This window comes from Acomys russatus, chromosome 16 (genome assembly GCF_903995435.1).
Source record: "Acomys russatus chromosome 16, mAcoRus1.1, whole genome shotgun sequence".
NCBI classification, from domain to species: Eukaryota; Metazoa; Chordata; class Mammalia; order Rodentia; family Muridae; genus Acomys; species Acomys russatus.
Genome location: NC_067152.1, coordinates 1,774,530 through 1,790,145, shown reverse-complemented (window position 1 = coordinate 1,790,145; position 15,616 = coordinate 1,774,530). Strand labels below are relative to the sequence as shown.

The 15,616-nt window shown below is 50.7% G+C and overlaps 1 protein-coding gene across 2 annotated transcripts in view; it reads left to right on the top strand.

Moving 5' to 3' along the window:
• Positions 1 to 913: 913 nt before the first annotated feature.
• Sgsm2 (small G protein signaling modulator 2) overlaps positions 914 to 15,616 on the top strand; it is a 39,115-nt gene continuing 24,412 nt past the window's right edge. For both annotated transcript variants that reach the window (XM_051157942.1, XM_051157941.1), the window contains exons 1-2: positions 914 to 998; positions 6,899 to 6,974. In XM_051157942.1, the coding sequence (XP_051013899.1) occupies positions 942 to 998; positions 6,899 to 6,974 (133 nt within the window). In that variant the 5' untranslated portion in view covers positions 914 to 941. The remainder of the gene's footprint in view (positions 999 to 6,898; positions 6,975 to 15,616) is intronic.

Genomic DNA, 15,616 nt, shown 5'->3' with positions numbered 1-15,616 from the left:
ATCACATGGGGGAAAAAAAATAGAAGTCCTGTCATGTAGATTTTGCACGTCGCTCTCCGGTCCCCTTGAATTGCATGAACGGATGAAATTTGTAACTGAGTGGCCTTTTCTTTTCCTCTATTACTCTAGTTTGCCACGTGAAGTCACCTAGAAGGGGCTCGTCTCAGCCTCACCGGCTCCGTTCAAGCCTGTGTCTTACTCCAACTCGTGCCCCTCTTCCCACAAATCTGCAAGATTAGCCAAACGGGCCGTGGAGACCCTAAAGAGGGTTCCTCTGGTCCTCGGGCTCCGGGTCTCCGTAGCTCGCGGCCGGGCTCTGGCTTTCTCCCACAAACTTTGAGGCTAAGAGCTACTGGCAGGCCCCAATATTCGGAGGGGTGATGGGACCCATATTCGAACCCAGAGCCAGGATCCTGGCATCCTTGCTTCTCTCGGAGGGGCCAGAAGTCGGGAGCAGTCACTGTAGTCGAGGACAGCCCAGACTCAACCAAGCTCCTCTCAGAGCCTGCCCGCCCCGCAGCTCCTGGCACGATGCTGACTCCCAGCGCTCACAATGCGGGTTCGCGCCCACGGGGCGGGAGCCCGCCCAGTCACCATAACAACCATCCCTGCGGCGCGCGCCGGGGCCCGACGCCCCCAGGCGTCCCCACCCGCCCTGACCCCCCCCCTCCTCCTCCCTCCCAGTCGCGGCGCACACACCCCCTCCCTGCCGGCTGTGGGAAGGGGCCGGGCCTGCTGCCTGACGTCTGCGGGGCTCGGAAGATGGCTGCGGAGCTGAGCACCGGGCAGTGGCTGCAGCGGGAGCAGGCGGGGAGTGCTGCGGGCGGGGGCTCCGCCTCGCGCGTGGGGCGCTGAGTCCGGAGGCGCGCGGAGGCGGCGAGGGCGCGCGGGGGCTCGGGTGGGGGGGCGCTTCGTGCCGCCAGCCCGCCACCTGCCCCACCATGGGCAGCGCAGAGGACGCAGTCAAAGAAAAGCTGCTGTGGAACGTGAAAAAGGAGGTACGGTCGGGGCAGGGACTCGGGGGCTCGTAGCCCTCCCGCGCTGCCCCAGGAGCAGAGGGGTCGTGGCCCTCCTGCGCGCAGCCGCCTGCCCACCCGGCCGGGGCCAGGCGGGGGCGGGGTCCTGTGCGCCTCACGCCCCCCTCTGCCCCTAGGTAGCTCCCTCCGCCGGAGTCAGGCTAGCGCCCCGGGGCTTGTTTGCTCCGCCGTTCCTCCCGCTCCCCGCCCTGTGACGGCAGCAGCTCGGGGAGACCGAGGTCGGGGGAGGGGTGGTGGCGATTGCTGGAGAACCCGCGTTGCCCATTCATAGCCCGTACAGCCCGGGGAGGGGGCGGGGTCCCCGCGGGCCTCCGCAGGCGTTGAGCCAGAGAGATCTAGGGGCTCAGGTCCCCGGTGTCCAACACCGCCCTCTTGTATGCCTCTGGCAAGTGAGTCGTGGCTGGCTGAGGGTTCTCCGCACACCTCACTGTTTCTCCCTCCACGCCCACCTTCTTACCCAGAAACCCCGGGTATTTTTAAGAATGGTTTTTTTTTAGACTCAGATTATTTTTCCCCTTTTGAGGGAAATCCTTCAGAAAGAAGAGTGTTTCTCTCTCTACTAATCCCCCCTTTTCTTGACCCTGCTTTAAAGCTCATTTCAATTTCTGGGCGGGGGGGGGTGCGGTTTCCCCATATGTATGACTCACCAGATAGTGAGAGAGTCTGCAGTGTACATGAAATGAACGAGACGTCCTTCCCCGGGCCTGCCACCGTAGCTAGGTCTGCCAGGTGTGAACTGCGTGAAGGCAAGAAACCTGTCTGCTTGTTCACTATTTTGTATCCAGAGCCTGGCACACTTGTGGGCACTCTTGGAAACGTAGGTCTAGTGGGCAAGTCTTGAATCATCCAGATTTAGTTCTGTGTGAACTCAAGTCAAGTTACTTAAACCCATTCGAGCCGTGGTGTCGTAGGTTGGAACTAGTTATCTCACATATACAGAAGTACCATATTTCATGCCCCCTTAGAGTCTGCGTTAACCGTGACCTGTGACCTGGCTCTTGTGCCCTAACTGTCCCCTTCCTTCTTGACAGAAAAGTCAAAGCCTTCTTACCAGCTTGTGCGAGCCGCTTCATTATGCTCACCACGCCAAATAGTCATTGGGAGTACACTGGGAGACACTTTTGAGAACATGATTCTCCTCCCAATACTCAAAGACTCTATTTCACCAATGACTCCTTTGTGCTGCACGGGTGTATCTTCCTAGCAAAGGCAAACCTGCCCTGAACACGGATTTTCCCCCTTCAGCGCTTGGTTTACAGAAAGGGCTGCTCTCTCACAGAGCAACAGCTGAGAACCAGAGGCAAGGCTGCTCTCACAGAGGACCTCTGGACTGATCCTAAAAAGCATCAGTGGGTCCCCCAACCCAACCTGTGTCCCTCCAGCTGCTTCCGATGCCTGTAGGTCTTCAGTTGTGAGTTCCTGCAAAGACCTCTGGGAAGTAATCAAGGAAGCTTTTAGCAGTCAGGAGTGCAAGAATTGATCCAAGAACATCACCATTGACATAACCACCAACCATGAGCAGTTCCAACAGGGAGCAATCTCCGGCTCCCTGCTTCTTCCTTAGGCCGTAGGTGTTCTGCCATTCTCCATATAATACAGTGCATTTTAAGAGAGGACCTTGGGCTGGCATGATGGTTTATTTATTTTTGTTTTGTATTTCTTTTTTTTTTTTTCTTCTTCTTTTTTTGGTTTTTTCGAGACAGGGTTTCTCCGTGTAGCCTTGGCCATCCTGGACTCACTTTGTAGACCAGGCTAGCCTCGAACTCACAGTGATCTGCCTGCCTCTGCCTCCTGAGTGCTGGGATTAAAGGCGTGGGCCACCACGCCCGGCTCTTGTTTTGTTTTTCAAGACAGGGTTTCTCTGTGTAACAGCTCTGGCTGTCCTGGACTCAGTTTGTAGACCAGGCTGGCCTTGAACTCACAAGAGAACTGCCTGCCTCTGCCTCCCAAGTGCTGGGATGAAAGGTGTGCGCCATTAATCCATTTTAATGCCAGCACTTGGGCAGCTGGATCTCTATGATACTCAGGCCAAACCATGGTTACAGTAAGACCCTATTGCCGGGTGGTGGTGGCGCACGCCTTTAATCCCAGCACTTGGGAGGTAGAGGCAGGCGATCTCCGTGAGTTCGAGGCCAGCCTGGACTACAGAGTGAGTTCCAAGACAACCAGAGCTGTTACACAGAGAGACCCTGTCTCAAAAAAAAAAAAAAAAAAGACCCTATCTCAAAATAAATAGTAGACAGACCGATGAAATAAAATAAAAACACATGGGGGCTGGAGAGATGGCTCAGAGGTTAAGCGTACTGACTGTGCCTCCGAAGGTCCTGAGTTCAATTCCCAGCAACCACATGGTGGCTCACAACCATCTGTAATGTGATCTCATGCCCTCTTCTGGCCTGCAGGTGTGCATGCAGGCAGAGCATTGTATGCATAATAAATAAATAAATAAATAAATAAATAAATAAATATTTTTAAAAAAATAAAAAAAAATAAAAACACATTGGGAGCCAGGGTGTCATCAGGACAGGACACTGCATCCTTTCCAAAGGATGATAGGAGAGACTAATGCTGAGTGTGGGAGATATGCCTACAACCCCAGCACTCAGGAGCCTGAAGTCGAATTACAGGAAATTTGAGTCAAACCTAGCCTATATAGGGAACTTGAGACCAGCCTGGGCTACACTGTGAGACCTTGTTTCAAAAAGCGAAAGAAAGAGAGAGAGCTGGAGAGCTTTCTCTGTAGTTCAGAGCACTGGCTGCTCTTCCAAGTTTGATTCCCAGAAGAGACAAGTCAGCTAACAACTGTGAGCTTCGGTTCCAGGGGAGCTGGTGGCCTTTCTAGCTTCTGCAGGTACAGACAGACATGCAGAGAAGCATCCCTACACATAAAATGAAGATAAGGCCTGTCTCGACCATGGCTTCCTTTTCCGTAGGATTTGACGCTGGGGTTGAGGAAACCCATCTCTGAGTCCCAGCTGTGGTAGTTGTCCCCGGCAGATTCCCCATGGGGTCTGGTGTAAGCATTAAGAGCAACTGGAACCTCAGGCTGTTGGTGGCAGTGTAAATTGCTACAGCCACTTTGGAGAACGTTTGGCAGCATCTTGTAAAGCAGAATATATGCATCAAATTCCTTGCCTAGAAATACAAGTTTTAAAAAGCCAACACATATGTTCACCAGATGTTCATATGATTCAAAACAACTCCAAGTGGGAAAGTACCTAAATGCCAGTTAGCTGTGGTGTCTTCACACAATTGGGAATAAAAAAATCGACATCCCCAGCATACACAACAGAAACAAATCACACAATCATTCAAGTCACAAAACACATACCATTATTTATTTATTTATTTATTTATTTATTTATTTATTTTTAAGTGCAAAACTAACATAAGGACACAGAGCTTGGGCCTGATGGCACAGACCTATAATCTCAGCACCTGGGAAGGCAAAGGTGTTAGGATTCTGCTTCAGTCCGCCTACCTATGATGTCATCCGTACCTGCCAGGGGGCATGGCCCTGCCCAGTATCTGAAAGGACACACCCACCTGGCCCCTTCTTTTTACTCTCTTTCTCTCTCACCTCTCTCCCCTCCCTCCCTCCTCTCTCTTCCTCTCTACTCTTCTCTCTCTCTCTCTCTCTCTCTCTCTCTCTCTCTCTCTCTCACCGCCTTCCGTCTTCCCATACACATAATAAACCTCCATATAATATCTGTTGTCTGGTATCTTATCTTATTTTTTAATTATTAAAAAAAGGAAAATTCAGGCTTGCATGGTTATAGAGTCAGGCCGGCTTAGGGAACTTAGTAAGATCCTGTCTCAGAAAATGAAAAAGAAGTCTTGGTGGCTCACGCTTTTGATCCCAGCACTCAAGAGGCAGAGGCAGGTGGATCGCTGTGAGTTCCTGGACTGCAAAGTGAGTCCAGGACTGCCAAGGCTACACAAAGAAACCCTGTCTCAACAAAACAAACAAACGAGGCAGAGGCAGGCGGATTGCTGTGGGTTCGAGGCCGGCCTTGTTTATAGAGTAAGTTCCAGACCAACCAAGGCTACATTGTGAGTCTCTGTCTCAAAAAGAGGCCTGAAAACTGGCTCCATTTGGCTTTCTTGCCAAACATGCACAGGGCCCTGGGTTCAGTTACTACTGCCACAGGGGGAAAGAAATGAAGGAAGAAAAGGTAATGGCAACTTGAGTAGTCTTAGGGAAAAGTGGTGGCTGAAGGGGAGGGTAATAAAACGGGGCTCTGGCAAATGAGCTACGTGTTCTATTCTGTCTGTTTGTTGTTTACGACAAATTGTTGTAGCCCAGACTTAGCCCTGTACTGGCTCTGTAGCCCAGGTTGGCCTTGGCCTTGAACTCTTCTTTCACTATGTGTGTGAGGTGCACACAGGGTAGGGGTGTGTGTGTGTGTGTGTGTGTGTGTGTGTGTGTGTGTGTGTGTGTGTGTGTGTGTGTGTGTGTGCGCGCGCGCACATGTGCGCCACAGTGTACTTGTGTGGGTCAGAGGACATCTTGTAGAGTCTCTTTTCTCCTGCCGCTTTTTCATGGGTTCTGGAAACATGAACTTGCCATCAGACTTGCTCAGGAGGGACTTGTGTCTGATGAGCCATCTAGCCAGCCCGCGGCTCAAACGCTTGATACTCTTGCCTCCGTCTCCCAAGGGCTGGGATTCCGGGCATGTGCCCCCACATCTGGCACTTTTGTTTCCTGCTCTAAAAGTATCCAGTGTGTGAGAACTCACCAAGCCTGTGAGGTTATCTTATAAGTTCTCTCTCTCTCTCTCTCTCTCTCTCTCTCTCTCTCTCTCTCTCTCTCTCTTTCTCTCTCTCTCTCTCTCTCAATATTTTTATTTAATTTTTAATTTATGTGCATTGGTGTGAGGGTGTCAGACCTTGGAGTTATAGACAGTTGTGAGCTGCCATGTGGGTGCTGGGAATCGAACCCGGGTCCTTTGGAAGAGCAGACGGTGCTCTTAACCACTTAGACAACTCTCCAGCCCCTCTTTTTTTTTTTTTTTTTTTTAAATGTGTAAAGAATGATAATAAACAAGAGAACACACTTTTGTGGTCCTAGAGAGCACATCTGAGGAGCTTAAATGACAGGCACTCTACCGTAGAGCTACATCCCTGCTCTGTAAGGGCCTTCGGGGGCTGGGAGTTGAGACAGAGTCTCACTCTGTAGCCCAGGCTCTGTAACACACTATGTAGCTCAGGTTAGCCTCTAATTCAAACTCCAAAACATCAGAGTTTTAGAACCTAGCTGGAACAGTGAGATGGACCACTCCTAACCTCGACAATGGAGGGGCAAGTTGTTCTGAGACTGCCTGACCCAGAGGACAGTGTGTTTGCCCAGGAGCCCTTCTCCAGCTGCGGGGGAGGGGGGGAAGCACAGATCTCCTCCTGCCCTTTCCTTCTAGGCAGGAGGACCCTTCTGTCTGAAATGGAGCCTCCACACTGATGGCTTGGTGGGTCGGACATATCTTAGTTTTCTCTCCAGAAGGCTTGGGGCAGACTATTTGAAAGGACATTTGTTTTCCTACCCCCTTCCGACTTTGTCATCTCTGCCAGTATCTAAAAATACAGACCATGAGGTCACAACCAGGTTTAGAGAGACCTGTTCTGTTGCTGATTTTTTTTCCAACCCCTTTTGGTGCTAGGAATTGAATCTAGAGCCTTGTGTGTCCAAAATATGCCTGACCACTGAGCTATACATACTTCAAACCCCAGGAGGTTAAAAAAAAATGCTAAGGAGAAAACATTTTAAATAATAATGGTAGCCTGAGGATGTAGCCCAGTGGTAGAGTGTTTGCCCTGAGTTTGATCAAAAATAAGTTAAAATACTGAAGATGTCCATTTGTCCCCAGGTAAAGCAGGTCATGGAGGACGCGGTGACCAGGAAGTTTGTGCATGAAGACAGCAGCCACGTCATTGCTCTGTGTGGTGAGTGAGCACCTTACAGGGACCTGGGAAAGGTCCTCTGGGTTAGTAACTCTCAGATATGAACGCAAGTCTCAATCAATTCAATCACCTTTGAGGTGTATTTTGAGCCCCATCCCAGACCTGCTCAAGCAGTCTTCAGATCCCAAGAATTTGTGTGTTTTAGTATCCTAAGACAAGACTTACCACAATTCACCTGAAAGTATGTTAAAAACATTCACAGCTGCGTCGTGCCTGGTGTCCCAAGCCTGTGATCCCAGCTATTTGGAGGGCGAAAAGTTCAAGGCTTCTCTTAGCTGTGGAGTATCCAGGGCCAGCCTGGGCAACTTAGTGAGAGCTTGTCTCAAAATGAAAACTGAAAAGAGGTGGCTAAAGAGATGGCTCAGCAGTTAAGAATCCTGCCTCCTCCAGGCAGTGATGACACTTGCCTTTAGTCCAGCACTCAGGAGGCAGAGGCGTTCAAGGCCAGCCTGGTCTACAGAGTGAGTTCCAGGACAGCCAGAGTGACACAGAGAAGCCCTGTCCAAAAATTTTAGAAAATTAAAAAAATAATAATAATAAGCCTGGCTTCTCTTCCAGAGGACCTAGGTTTGATCCCTGCACCTGCATGGTGGCTCACAACAATCCCAAGAGAGCCAACGCCCTCTTCTGGCCTCCTCTAGAACTGCAGTCACATGGCATATAGACACATATGCAGACAAAACACCCATACACATAAAATAAAATTTAATTTTTTGAAAAAGTAAAAAGAGACCAAGGGACACAGCCCAGTGGTTGAGCGCTTACCTGGCATGTATGAGGCCCCAGGTCCAAGACTCAACGCCACAGAACAGAACATGCCTGTCCTCCCCAATGCGTTGGTGGTTCTGGTAGGTCTGGAGCGGCCTGCAGCTAGATTTCTGCCATGTTCAGGGAGGAGGCTGGGGTACTGTCCAGGGACACACTTTGAGAACCTCGCCCTGAGTGCTTTGGATTTCGGAGCTACCCACCTTCTCTGTCCTTGTGCCCTCTGGGGAAGGATTGGTACTGTGGGGACATTTTTCAGTGCATTTTGGCTGCCACGTTTTTCTAGTTGTTCCATTCTCCTGATTCCCCATACACTGGGTTAGATGCAAAAGAGCATGAACGCAGGAAGAGGACCGGCCAGAGCCTCTGTGTGTGCGCTTTTAAAATGCATGACGGGGTGGCATCTGTAATGTAGAAAAAAAGCTACCTCTACGCAAGGGCAAGGTTTTCCTTTGCTTTCCAGAAACTTGGCCACCCTCTAACATCCCCTAAGGTGAGGAGGGTACCAGAGCCTAGCGTGTGCCAACCGCACACGCCAAAGAGAGGGTCTGTTTTGTTTTGTGGTTTGTTTGGTTTTTTTAAACATTACATTTATTTTGTGTGGTCTGCATATGCACATGTGTGCACTATGGCACATGTGTGGGGTACAGGGGGAAATGGTTGGGCTCTGCTCTCTCTTTCCACTGTGTGGGCTGGCTTTTGGCAACAGAGAGACAGAGCTGCCTCTCCTCTGGGTCCAGCGACACTCCAGACAGTGTCCCCTAGGCAGCAGAATGGCAGGGACAAGACAGGCAGCCTCTGCCGGGGAAACACACATTCTGTTGAGAGGCAGACAGACAGAAGGGAAAAAAAAATTCATGACAAAAAGATGTATCATGTGATAATACACAGCAACAAGATCTTTGTTTTTTGTTTTGGTTTTTGCTTTTTGCTTTTTGCTTTTCCAGACATGGTCTCTCTGTGTAGCCTTGACTGTCCTAGACTCACTTTGTGGACCAGGCTGGCCTCAACTCAGAGCAATCCACCTGCCTCTGCCTCCCAAATGCTGGGATTAAAGGTGTGCACCACCACCGCCCGGCGAGTAACAAGATCTACGGATGAAAGTAAAACAGTTCTAGGGAGTGGTTGGGAGAGGCAGCCAGTAAGCAGAGGCTGTGTGACACAGGGCTTTGAAAAGTAGTGTTCTAGCCAGGTGGTGGTGGGGTAAGCCTTTAATCCCAGCACTTGGCAGGCAGAGGCAGGCGGATCTCTGAGTTCGAGGCCAGCCTGGTCTACAAAGTAAACCCAGGACAGCCAAGGCTACACAGAGAAACCCTGTCTCAAAAAACCAAAAAAAAAAAAAAAAAGAAAAAAGAAAAAAGTAGTGATGTTCTCATTCTCTCTTCCTCTTCCCCTTTCCCCCTCCCCTCTCCCTCTCCGTCCCCCCCTCTATCTGTTCATGGCTGGCCTTAAACACGCTTGCATCCACCACCATGCCGTGCCCATCTTGGACTGTCTCTTATCACCCAGATGTGCTCTTTTAAAATCAGAGCAGTGGTCTCCGCCTCATACTTTTGGCGTCTTTGCAGTGCCATTGTTTCTCCCTTTTGGATGAGTTCCCCTGCCTCTTTCCTATGGCGCCCTGATTCATCAGTCTACAGCCTGCGCTTAGCCCTTCTCCGTGGAATCCATACTCTAGAGAAGAAAAGGCTCCCGGTGCCGTGATTATTAGCCTAGAAACATATTAGAAGTCTGGCTCCGCGCTAGGCGAACAGCTTGTGCATGGGTGCCATGTGGGTAGCCAGGGGAGAATGGAGGGAAGAGGCTGGATGAAGGCCAGCAGGGGGAGAGCACTGACTAGCCCACATTCAGGCTGCCAGCTTTCCTGCAGCTGGCCTGGGATCCCCAGCCCTCTGGCAGCTCTGGGCCTCAGGCCGTCTAAAGCACTGAGCTCTTCCATCAGCCAGAAGATCACACTCAGCAAGAATGGTTTTCCTTTGAACCATTTCAGTTCCTGTAGTAGACAAAACAAAGCCTTTTAGTTTCCAGAGTTTTAAACCGAGTCCAGGAGCAGGGGGAACCCTGGCCTGCTGGTCCTCCAGGGTTCCTAAGAACCACTGCTGCAAACAGAGATTCCGCGGGCATCAGACAACTGTTTGCCAAAGAAGCTGCTTAGAAGTGAGGCAGCCGTGTCAGGGGCAAAGTGACCCGCCCACTAGCACTTGCTCTGTGTCAAGTGTCAGCCCTTTTGAGTTGCCACAGGAATTCTGGCACAGGGTTCTCCTGGCCTCCAAGAAGTATCTGGGGCTTTGTGTGTACTAGTGTGTTTGTGGGTGTGGTTGTTTGTAGGTGTGGGTACATGTGGAGGCCAGGGTCAACCTCAGATGCCATTCTCAGAGGCTATCTACCTTGTCTGTGGGGACACGGTCTCTTCACTGGCACCTGGAGTTTATGGATTAAGCTACGTTGGGGGGTCAGCAAACCCTAGATAGAGCCTTTTCCTCAGATCCGATCTGGGCTTCCCTCCCCTTTGTGTTTTGTTTGTTTGTTTGTTTGTTTGATTTGGTATTTGCGTGTGTGTTCATGCATATGGGGAGGGCAGCCTGGTCTACAAAGCAAATCCAGGTCAGCCAAGGCTACACAGAGAAATCCTGCTCAAAAAACAGACAAACAAAAAAAGGTTTACTGCTGGACTGGATCCCAGACTAGAATACTTCCATGTCTGAGAGTCTGGGTCCAGTCTCTCTCTAGTTGAATCAGATTAACAATGGGTTTCCTCTATGGCTTTGTCAACATGTCTTCCACCTCCGCATTGACTGGTATCTGCTGCCACCTCCTCCTGTGGCGGGAAGAAGGTGCTCTTAACAAATACTAGCCACAGAGCACCCGGGGTCAGCATTAAGCAGAGGATTCTCTCAGGTTGTGCCCTGAACCTTGCATCTGAACTAACAAGGCCTGTGCGCGTACAGCATTAGTCTCTTGTCATCGGCTGATTTGAGATAATTGAGGCATCAACCCACAAAGCTGTGTTTCTCTGAGGCTGACCTCCTACCTCAGTGCCATTCTAGTTGGTAACTAGGATTGTGTGGGTTTTGTTTGGTTTTTGAAACAAGCTTCACTGAGTATCCGTGACTGGCCTGAAACTCAACATATAGACTAGGCTAACCTTGAACTCAGAAATCTGCCTCCTGTCTGCCTCCTGAGACCTGGGATAAAAGGCCTGCAGCACCATGCCTGGCCCTAGGATTGGTTGTTTCTGGGGTTTTGTTTCTTTGTTTTGGGGTGTATGTGTTTCTGTGCTGGGGATTGAACCTTGATCCTGAGACAGGCCAGGCAAGCATCTACCACAGAGCTACACCCTTAGCCCTGTGGGGGATTTTGTTTTTGGTTTTGTTTTGTTTGCTTGTTTTTTAGCCCTGTGGATCTTAACCTTGGTGACTGAGAGGAGTCTGTCTGTAAAGAGCAGTTCTCAGCCTCAGTGTATCTTCTCACACCATCAGCAGCTGCTAGGCATTGTCTCCTCAGCCATCCGCTTTCCAGGACCAACCTGAGGGTTCCTTGAGGCTGAGGCTGAGCTGTAATGGGAGGTGGGGGTGGAGCCTGGAACTGGGAATAACATGGGGCTTTATTAACCAGCTCCCTGTTGCTAAGCAGCTTTCATTAGCCAGTTAGGTGGCCCCTGCAGTGAGCTCCCTCAGGGACTGGCAGGGAGATACTAATAAGCTGGGGAGCAGCAGGTGCTGCAGGAGGCTCATCCCACCTGGGTTGAGATGCTTCTGCACACGCTGTGATTCCGACTGCAGGCAGGCGGTCTAGCCTGACCCTTCAGCGAAAGGGATTCCTTCCCGCCTGCGGGCAGTGAACAGCTTAGTCCCACACACTATCTAGATGCTGCCCACCCAGGAATGAACAGGTCAGGGAGTGCTTCTCAGCTCTGAGCAGGCAGGAAGGCAGCTGGGTTCTCTCCCCCTGTGCTAGGGCATTGCCAAGGGCATGACATTCGGTCTGTTGCTGAGTCTTTGGAGTCAGACAGGCCACGGTTTGCATGCTCGTCTTGTCTAACCCGTAGCCAGTTGCCCGATTTCAGCTCTGAGCCACCTACCCCCGGAAGGTAGACTCTGGCACGGGAAAAGCTACTCAGGGCTTGGGGTGGGTGGTTAGGTTACCTCGGGGGATAAAAACCCAAAAGAGCCATGCGGGTAAAGCATGTAACGCGGTGTCCAGTGACCCGCCTTGCTCTCCAACCATCTCTGGAAACCCTCCTCAGACATACCCCAGGATTCCGTCCAGGATGCTGCAAGTTTGAGGCCATCCTGGTTGACATAAGTTCTGGCTTAGCCAGAGCGATACAGCAAGACCTTGGCTCCAAAAAGAAAGGAAAGAAGTAATTAATTACTGTGGGTTCAATAACGGTATTTGTCCGTGGGTCAGGAGTTTAAACATTACCTCAAGTAACCCAAAGATAAAGCTGGGTGGTGGCACACCTTTAATCCCAGCACTCAGGGAGGCAGGCAGACCACTGAGTTTGAGACCAGCCTGGTCTACAGAGTGAGTTCCAGGACAGTTAGGGCAAAGAGAAACCCTGTCTCAAAACAAACAAACAAGCAAATAAATAAATATAAAAGTAATTCAGCCAGGCCGTGGTGGCACATGCCTTTAATTCCAGCACTCAGGAAGCAGAGGCAGGTGGATCGCTGTGAGTTCGAGGCCAGCCTGGTCTACAGAGGGAGTCCAGGACAGCCAAGGTTACACAGAGACTGTCTCAAAGGGGAAAAAAAAAAAAAAAGTAATTCAGAGATAGGAAAAAATTGGTAACATGTGGTTTAGCTGAAACAAAATTTGGCTGAGACCTTTAACTATTTACATTGGGCAATGGGCTTTGTTATAGCCTCCTCCTTACGTTTGTGTGTGCTTGAAATTTCCCTCAACAAAATGATTTCCTAAAAAGGATAGGCTGAGATATGCAGCTCGGGGGCCAGTGTTTGAACCCATGGCTGTCTTAGTCCACAGACAGCTGTGCTACACAGAGATTGCCTGATGTACCTGTGAGGGCTACCCCGGAGTGGAGTCTAGAGGAACTGGGACATTGTAAAGGAGTAGCCTTTGTACAGTCATAGCTACGATCATCTGACAGGGCCCATGGCAACCAAAGACCCTAGGAGGTAGTGGGTCTCTTGTCACAGGGTGAATGTGCTCAACCTGTGTGCAGAGGAAGGAGCTGTCTCTTGCCTGGCTCCCTGGGAAGGCACAGTGTCCCTTCAGGGCAAAGGAGGTGAGCGCCTGTGACATGGTTCTCACTTCCCTCACCTTGGTTCCAGAAAATCAGACCAGTTATTTCTCCTCCCCATCCAGATCTAAGGGGGAGTGTTGCTTTCTTATCTTTGGGAGTTGAGCAAAGCGGAGTGCCCCAAAGTTGGTGTGAAGTCAATATCACCTTGCAAGCTGTGAGGAAACGCGTCCCTAACACAGTTGAGATATTCACTGTGAGTGCAGGCAGCCATTGCCAACCCAGGGCAGAAGTGGGCAGGGGTATAAGAAGCTGGTGCTAGGGGAGGCCTTTCTGCTCCTCCTGGCAGTTCTGAAGTTACATAGTGAAGAGCCCCACTGTTCATAGGCCTGAGCCAGGAGCCCCAAAACTCTGCTCTGAGTTTTGCCCCCACACCTGTAGCTGACTGCTCAGCCCCCATTTTCCTCCCACAGGTTCTCTATGGGAACCACAACCCAACTCCCCCACCGCACAGATGGCCAGGGGTGGTGTGCCAGCCACTCGCCACACTTGCCTTCCTCCCATCCTCGACTTTAGGAACCTCAGGCCAGCTTCCTGCCATGCATGTGTCCCACCCCTGTCCTAGCCCAGCTGGGTAGTCCCAAAAGCCATTTAGTAAGTTCCACAGTTGCCAGGACTTTTAACTGCTGAACAGAGTTGTAAATACGAATGAACATGCATCTGAGACACAAGGTGGGTTGACAGGCTGTCCTGGCACCGTCCTTCTTTCTGAGGCCTTTCCTAGCCACTGCCATAGCGTCAGTTTTGTGATGTTCCTGAGACCCAGGCTTGTCATAGCACTTAGAATTGCTTCTATGGTCCTGCTGCTGCTGTAAGCAGCGGGTGCTGGCTCAGCATGAGGAAGCAAACCATGTGCAAGACCCAGTTCGCTGCAGGAGCTGTGAAAGAGTGGGTACTAAGGACAGGGTGACCATCCTGGGCTTGATTCTCTCCCAGACTAGAGAGGGTCTCCAGCATCACCTCATGCTGGGAACCTTGGTGCTCACCTATTCTGTGGAGCTGGGGAGCCATTAGACCAGGGGAGCCAGCCTGGAGTAAGAGGAAGGTCAAGGTGTGTCCAAACCCCAACAATTTTATCTTGAGACTAGCAGGAGTAGAACTGCTCCCTCCCGGCTTGGGCCTACGTACAGCCTTACAGTCCCAATTTCTGCCACCCTTCAGGTGGTCATGGAACCTGGCAGCCAGCTTACAGGTTAAACTTCTTCTCTCCTTATAAGGTCATATCCAACAAGCACCTGGAATTCCTCTTTCTGCAAATGAGGCATTCCTAGCACCTTGGCCCTGGCCAATGATATACACTCACCCCAAAAGCCTCTACCCACTCCCTAAAGGTTTAAATAGCCCTTATTGTCTCCCTCCCACCCCCAAATTAATTGAGCTATCTCACGGAAGTTGTCTCCCTAGAAGGCTGTTTCTTGTGCACTAACCGTGGACCAAGACTCTGCATTGCACCCACCCGCCCCAGCTGAGCTTCGCTCCCTCCAGTGCAGCTCGGTTAGCAGTGAGCTCCAGGGGAGAAGCAGACACTGGAGCAGCGCCACTCAATTATTATTATTTTGAACTAGTAATATATGTATCTGCTTCTAAAATTAACACTATATGAAAGGAACACTTCCATTACCTTACTCCTTTCCCGGCACTGCTCACCACCTCCCACAGGGCACCTCAGCGCGCCTGTGTGTATGTACCCACCTAGAGGGGTTATGTTATTGGTTTGGTTGTCCTAGCCTTTAATGGCTGATCCATCCCTCCAGCCCATTGTTACTGTTGTTAATCCTGATAAAGATGTGAGCTAAACACAGTGGCACCGCCTGTAATCTCAGCACTTGGTAGGTACAGCAGGAGGACCAGGGACATGTAGGCTACACAAGAGCCTGCCGCCTATCAAGAATATGTGACGTCTGCCCATCACACCCTCTTTACTTTGAGACAACTCACATGGAAACTCACTATGTAGCCCAGGCTGGTTCTGAACTTATGTCAGCTGTTCTGCCTCTGCCTCCTAAGTACTAGACTTACAGGCATGAGCAGCCACACCACAAATCATATTTACTTAGCCTGACTCCTGCTGATGGACACATGGGTGGTTTCTATGTCTTTACTATTGTAACTAATAATGCACTTAGATCAGTAGGGAAAATCCCAGAAGAGAGGCTGCCGGGTCAAAGGTTATCTGCACCTTTGATTGAAAGTGTCAGACTGCTAAATAGGAATGCCATCACTAACCTCCCCGTCAGCAGCATAGTAGCTTTATACCTGACTTCCAGAACTCCTCCATCTTTGTTCCCCTGGCAAACTTTGAACCCTCCTGCTGTAGTCTGGGTAGCAGAGATTAGAGGCGGGTGCCACCAGCTCTGACCCAGTGTCTCCACTCTAAATGATCCCTTGGAATGGTTAAGGCCGTGTGGGGTAGGCTGAGACCAAGGCTGACAGGCTCCATCAGCACTATGCTCTCCAGCTCCAGATAGTGTTTGCTAAGCTCCATAGCTCTCACGGGCCTGAGGACCCTTCAGGCTGGTCTGGCCCGTGGTCCTCGGCCTTCCTTGGAAGGACAGTATCAGTGTTCGGTGAGTGTTCACAGCAAGATGCTAGC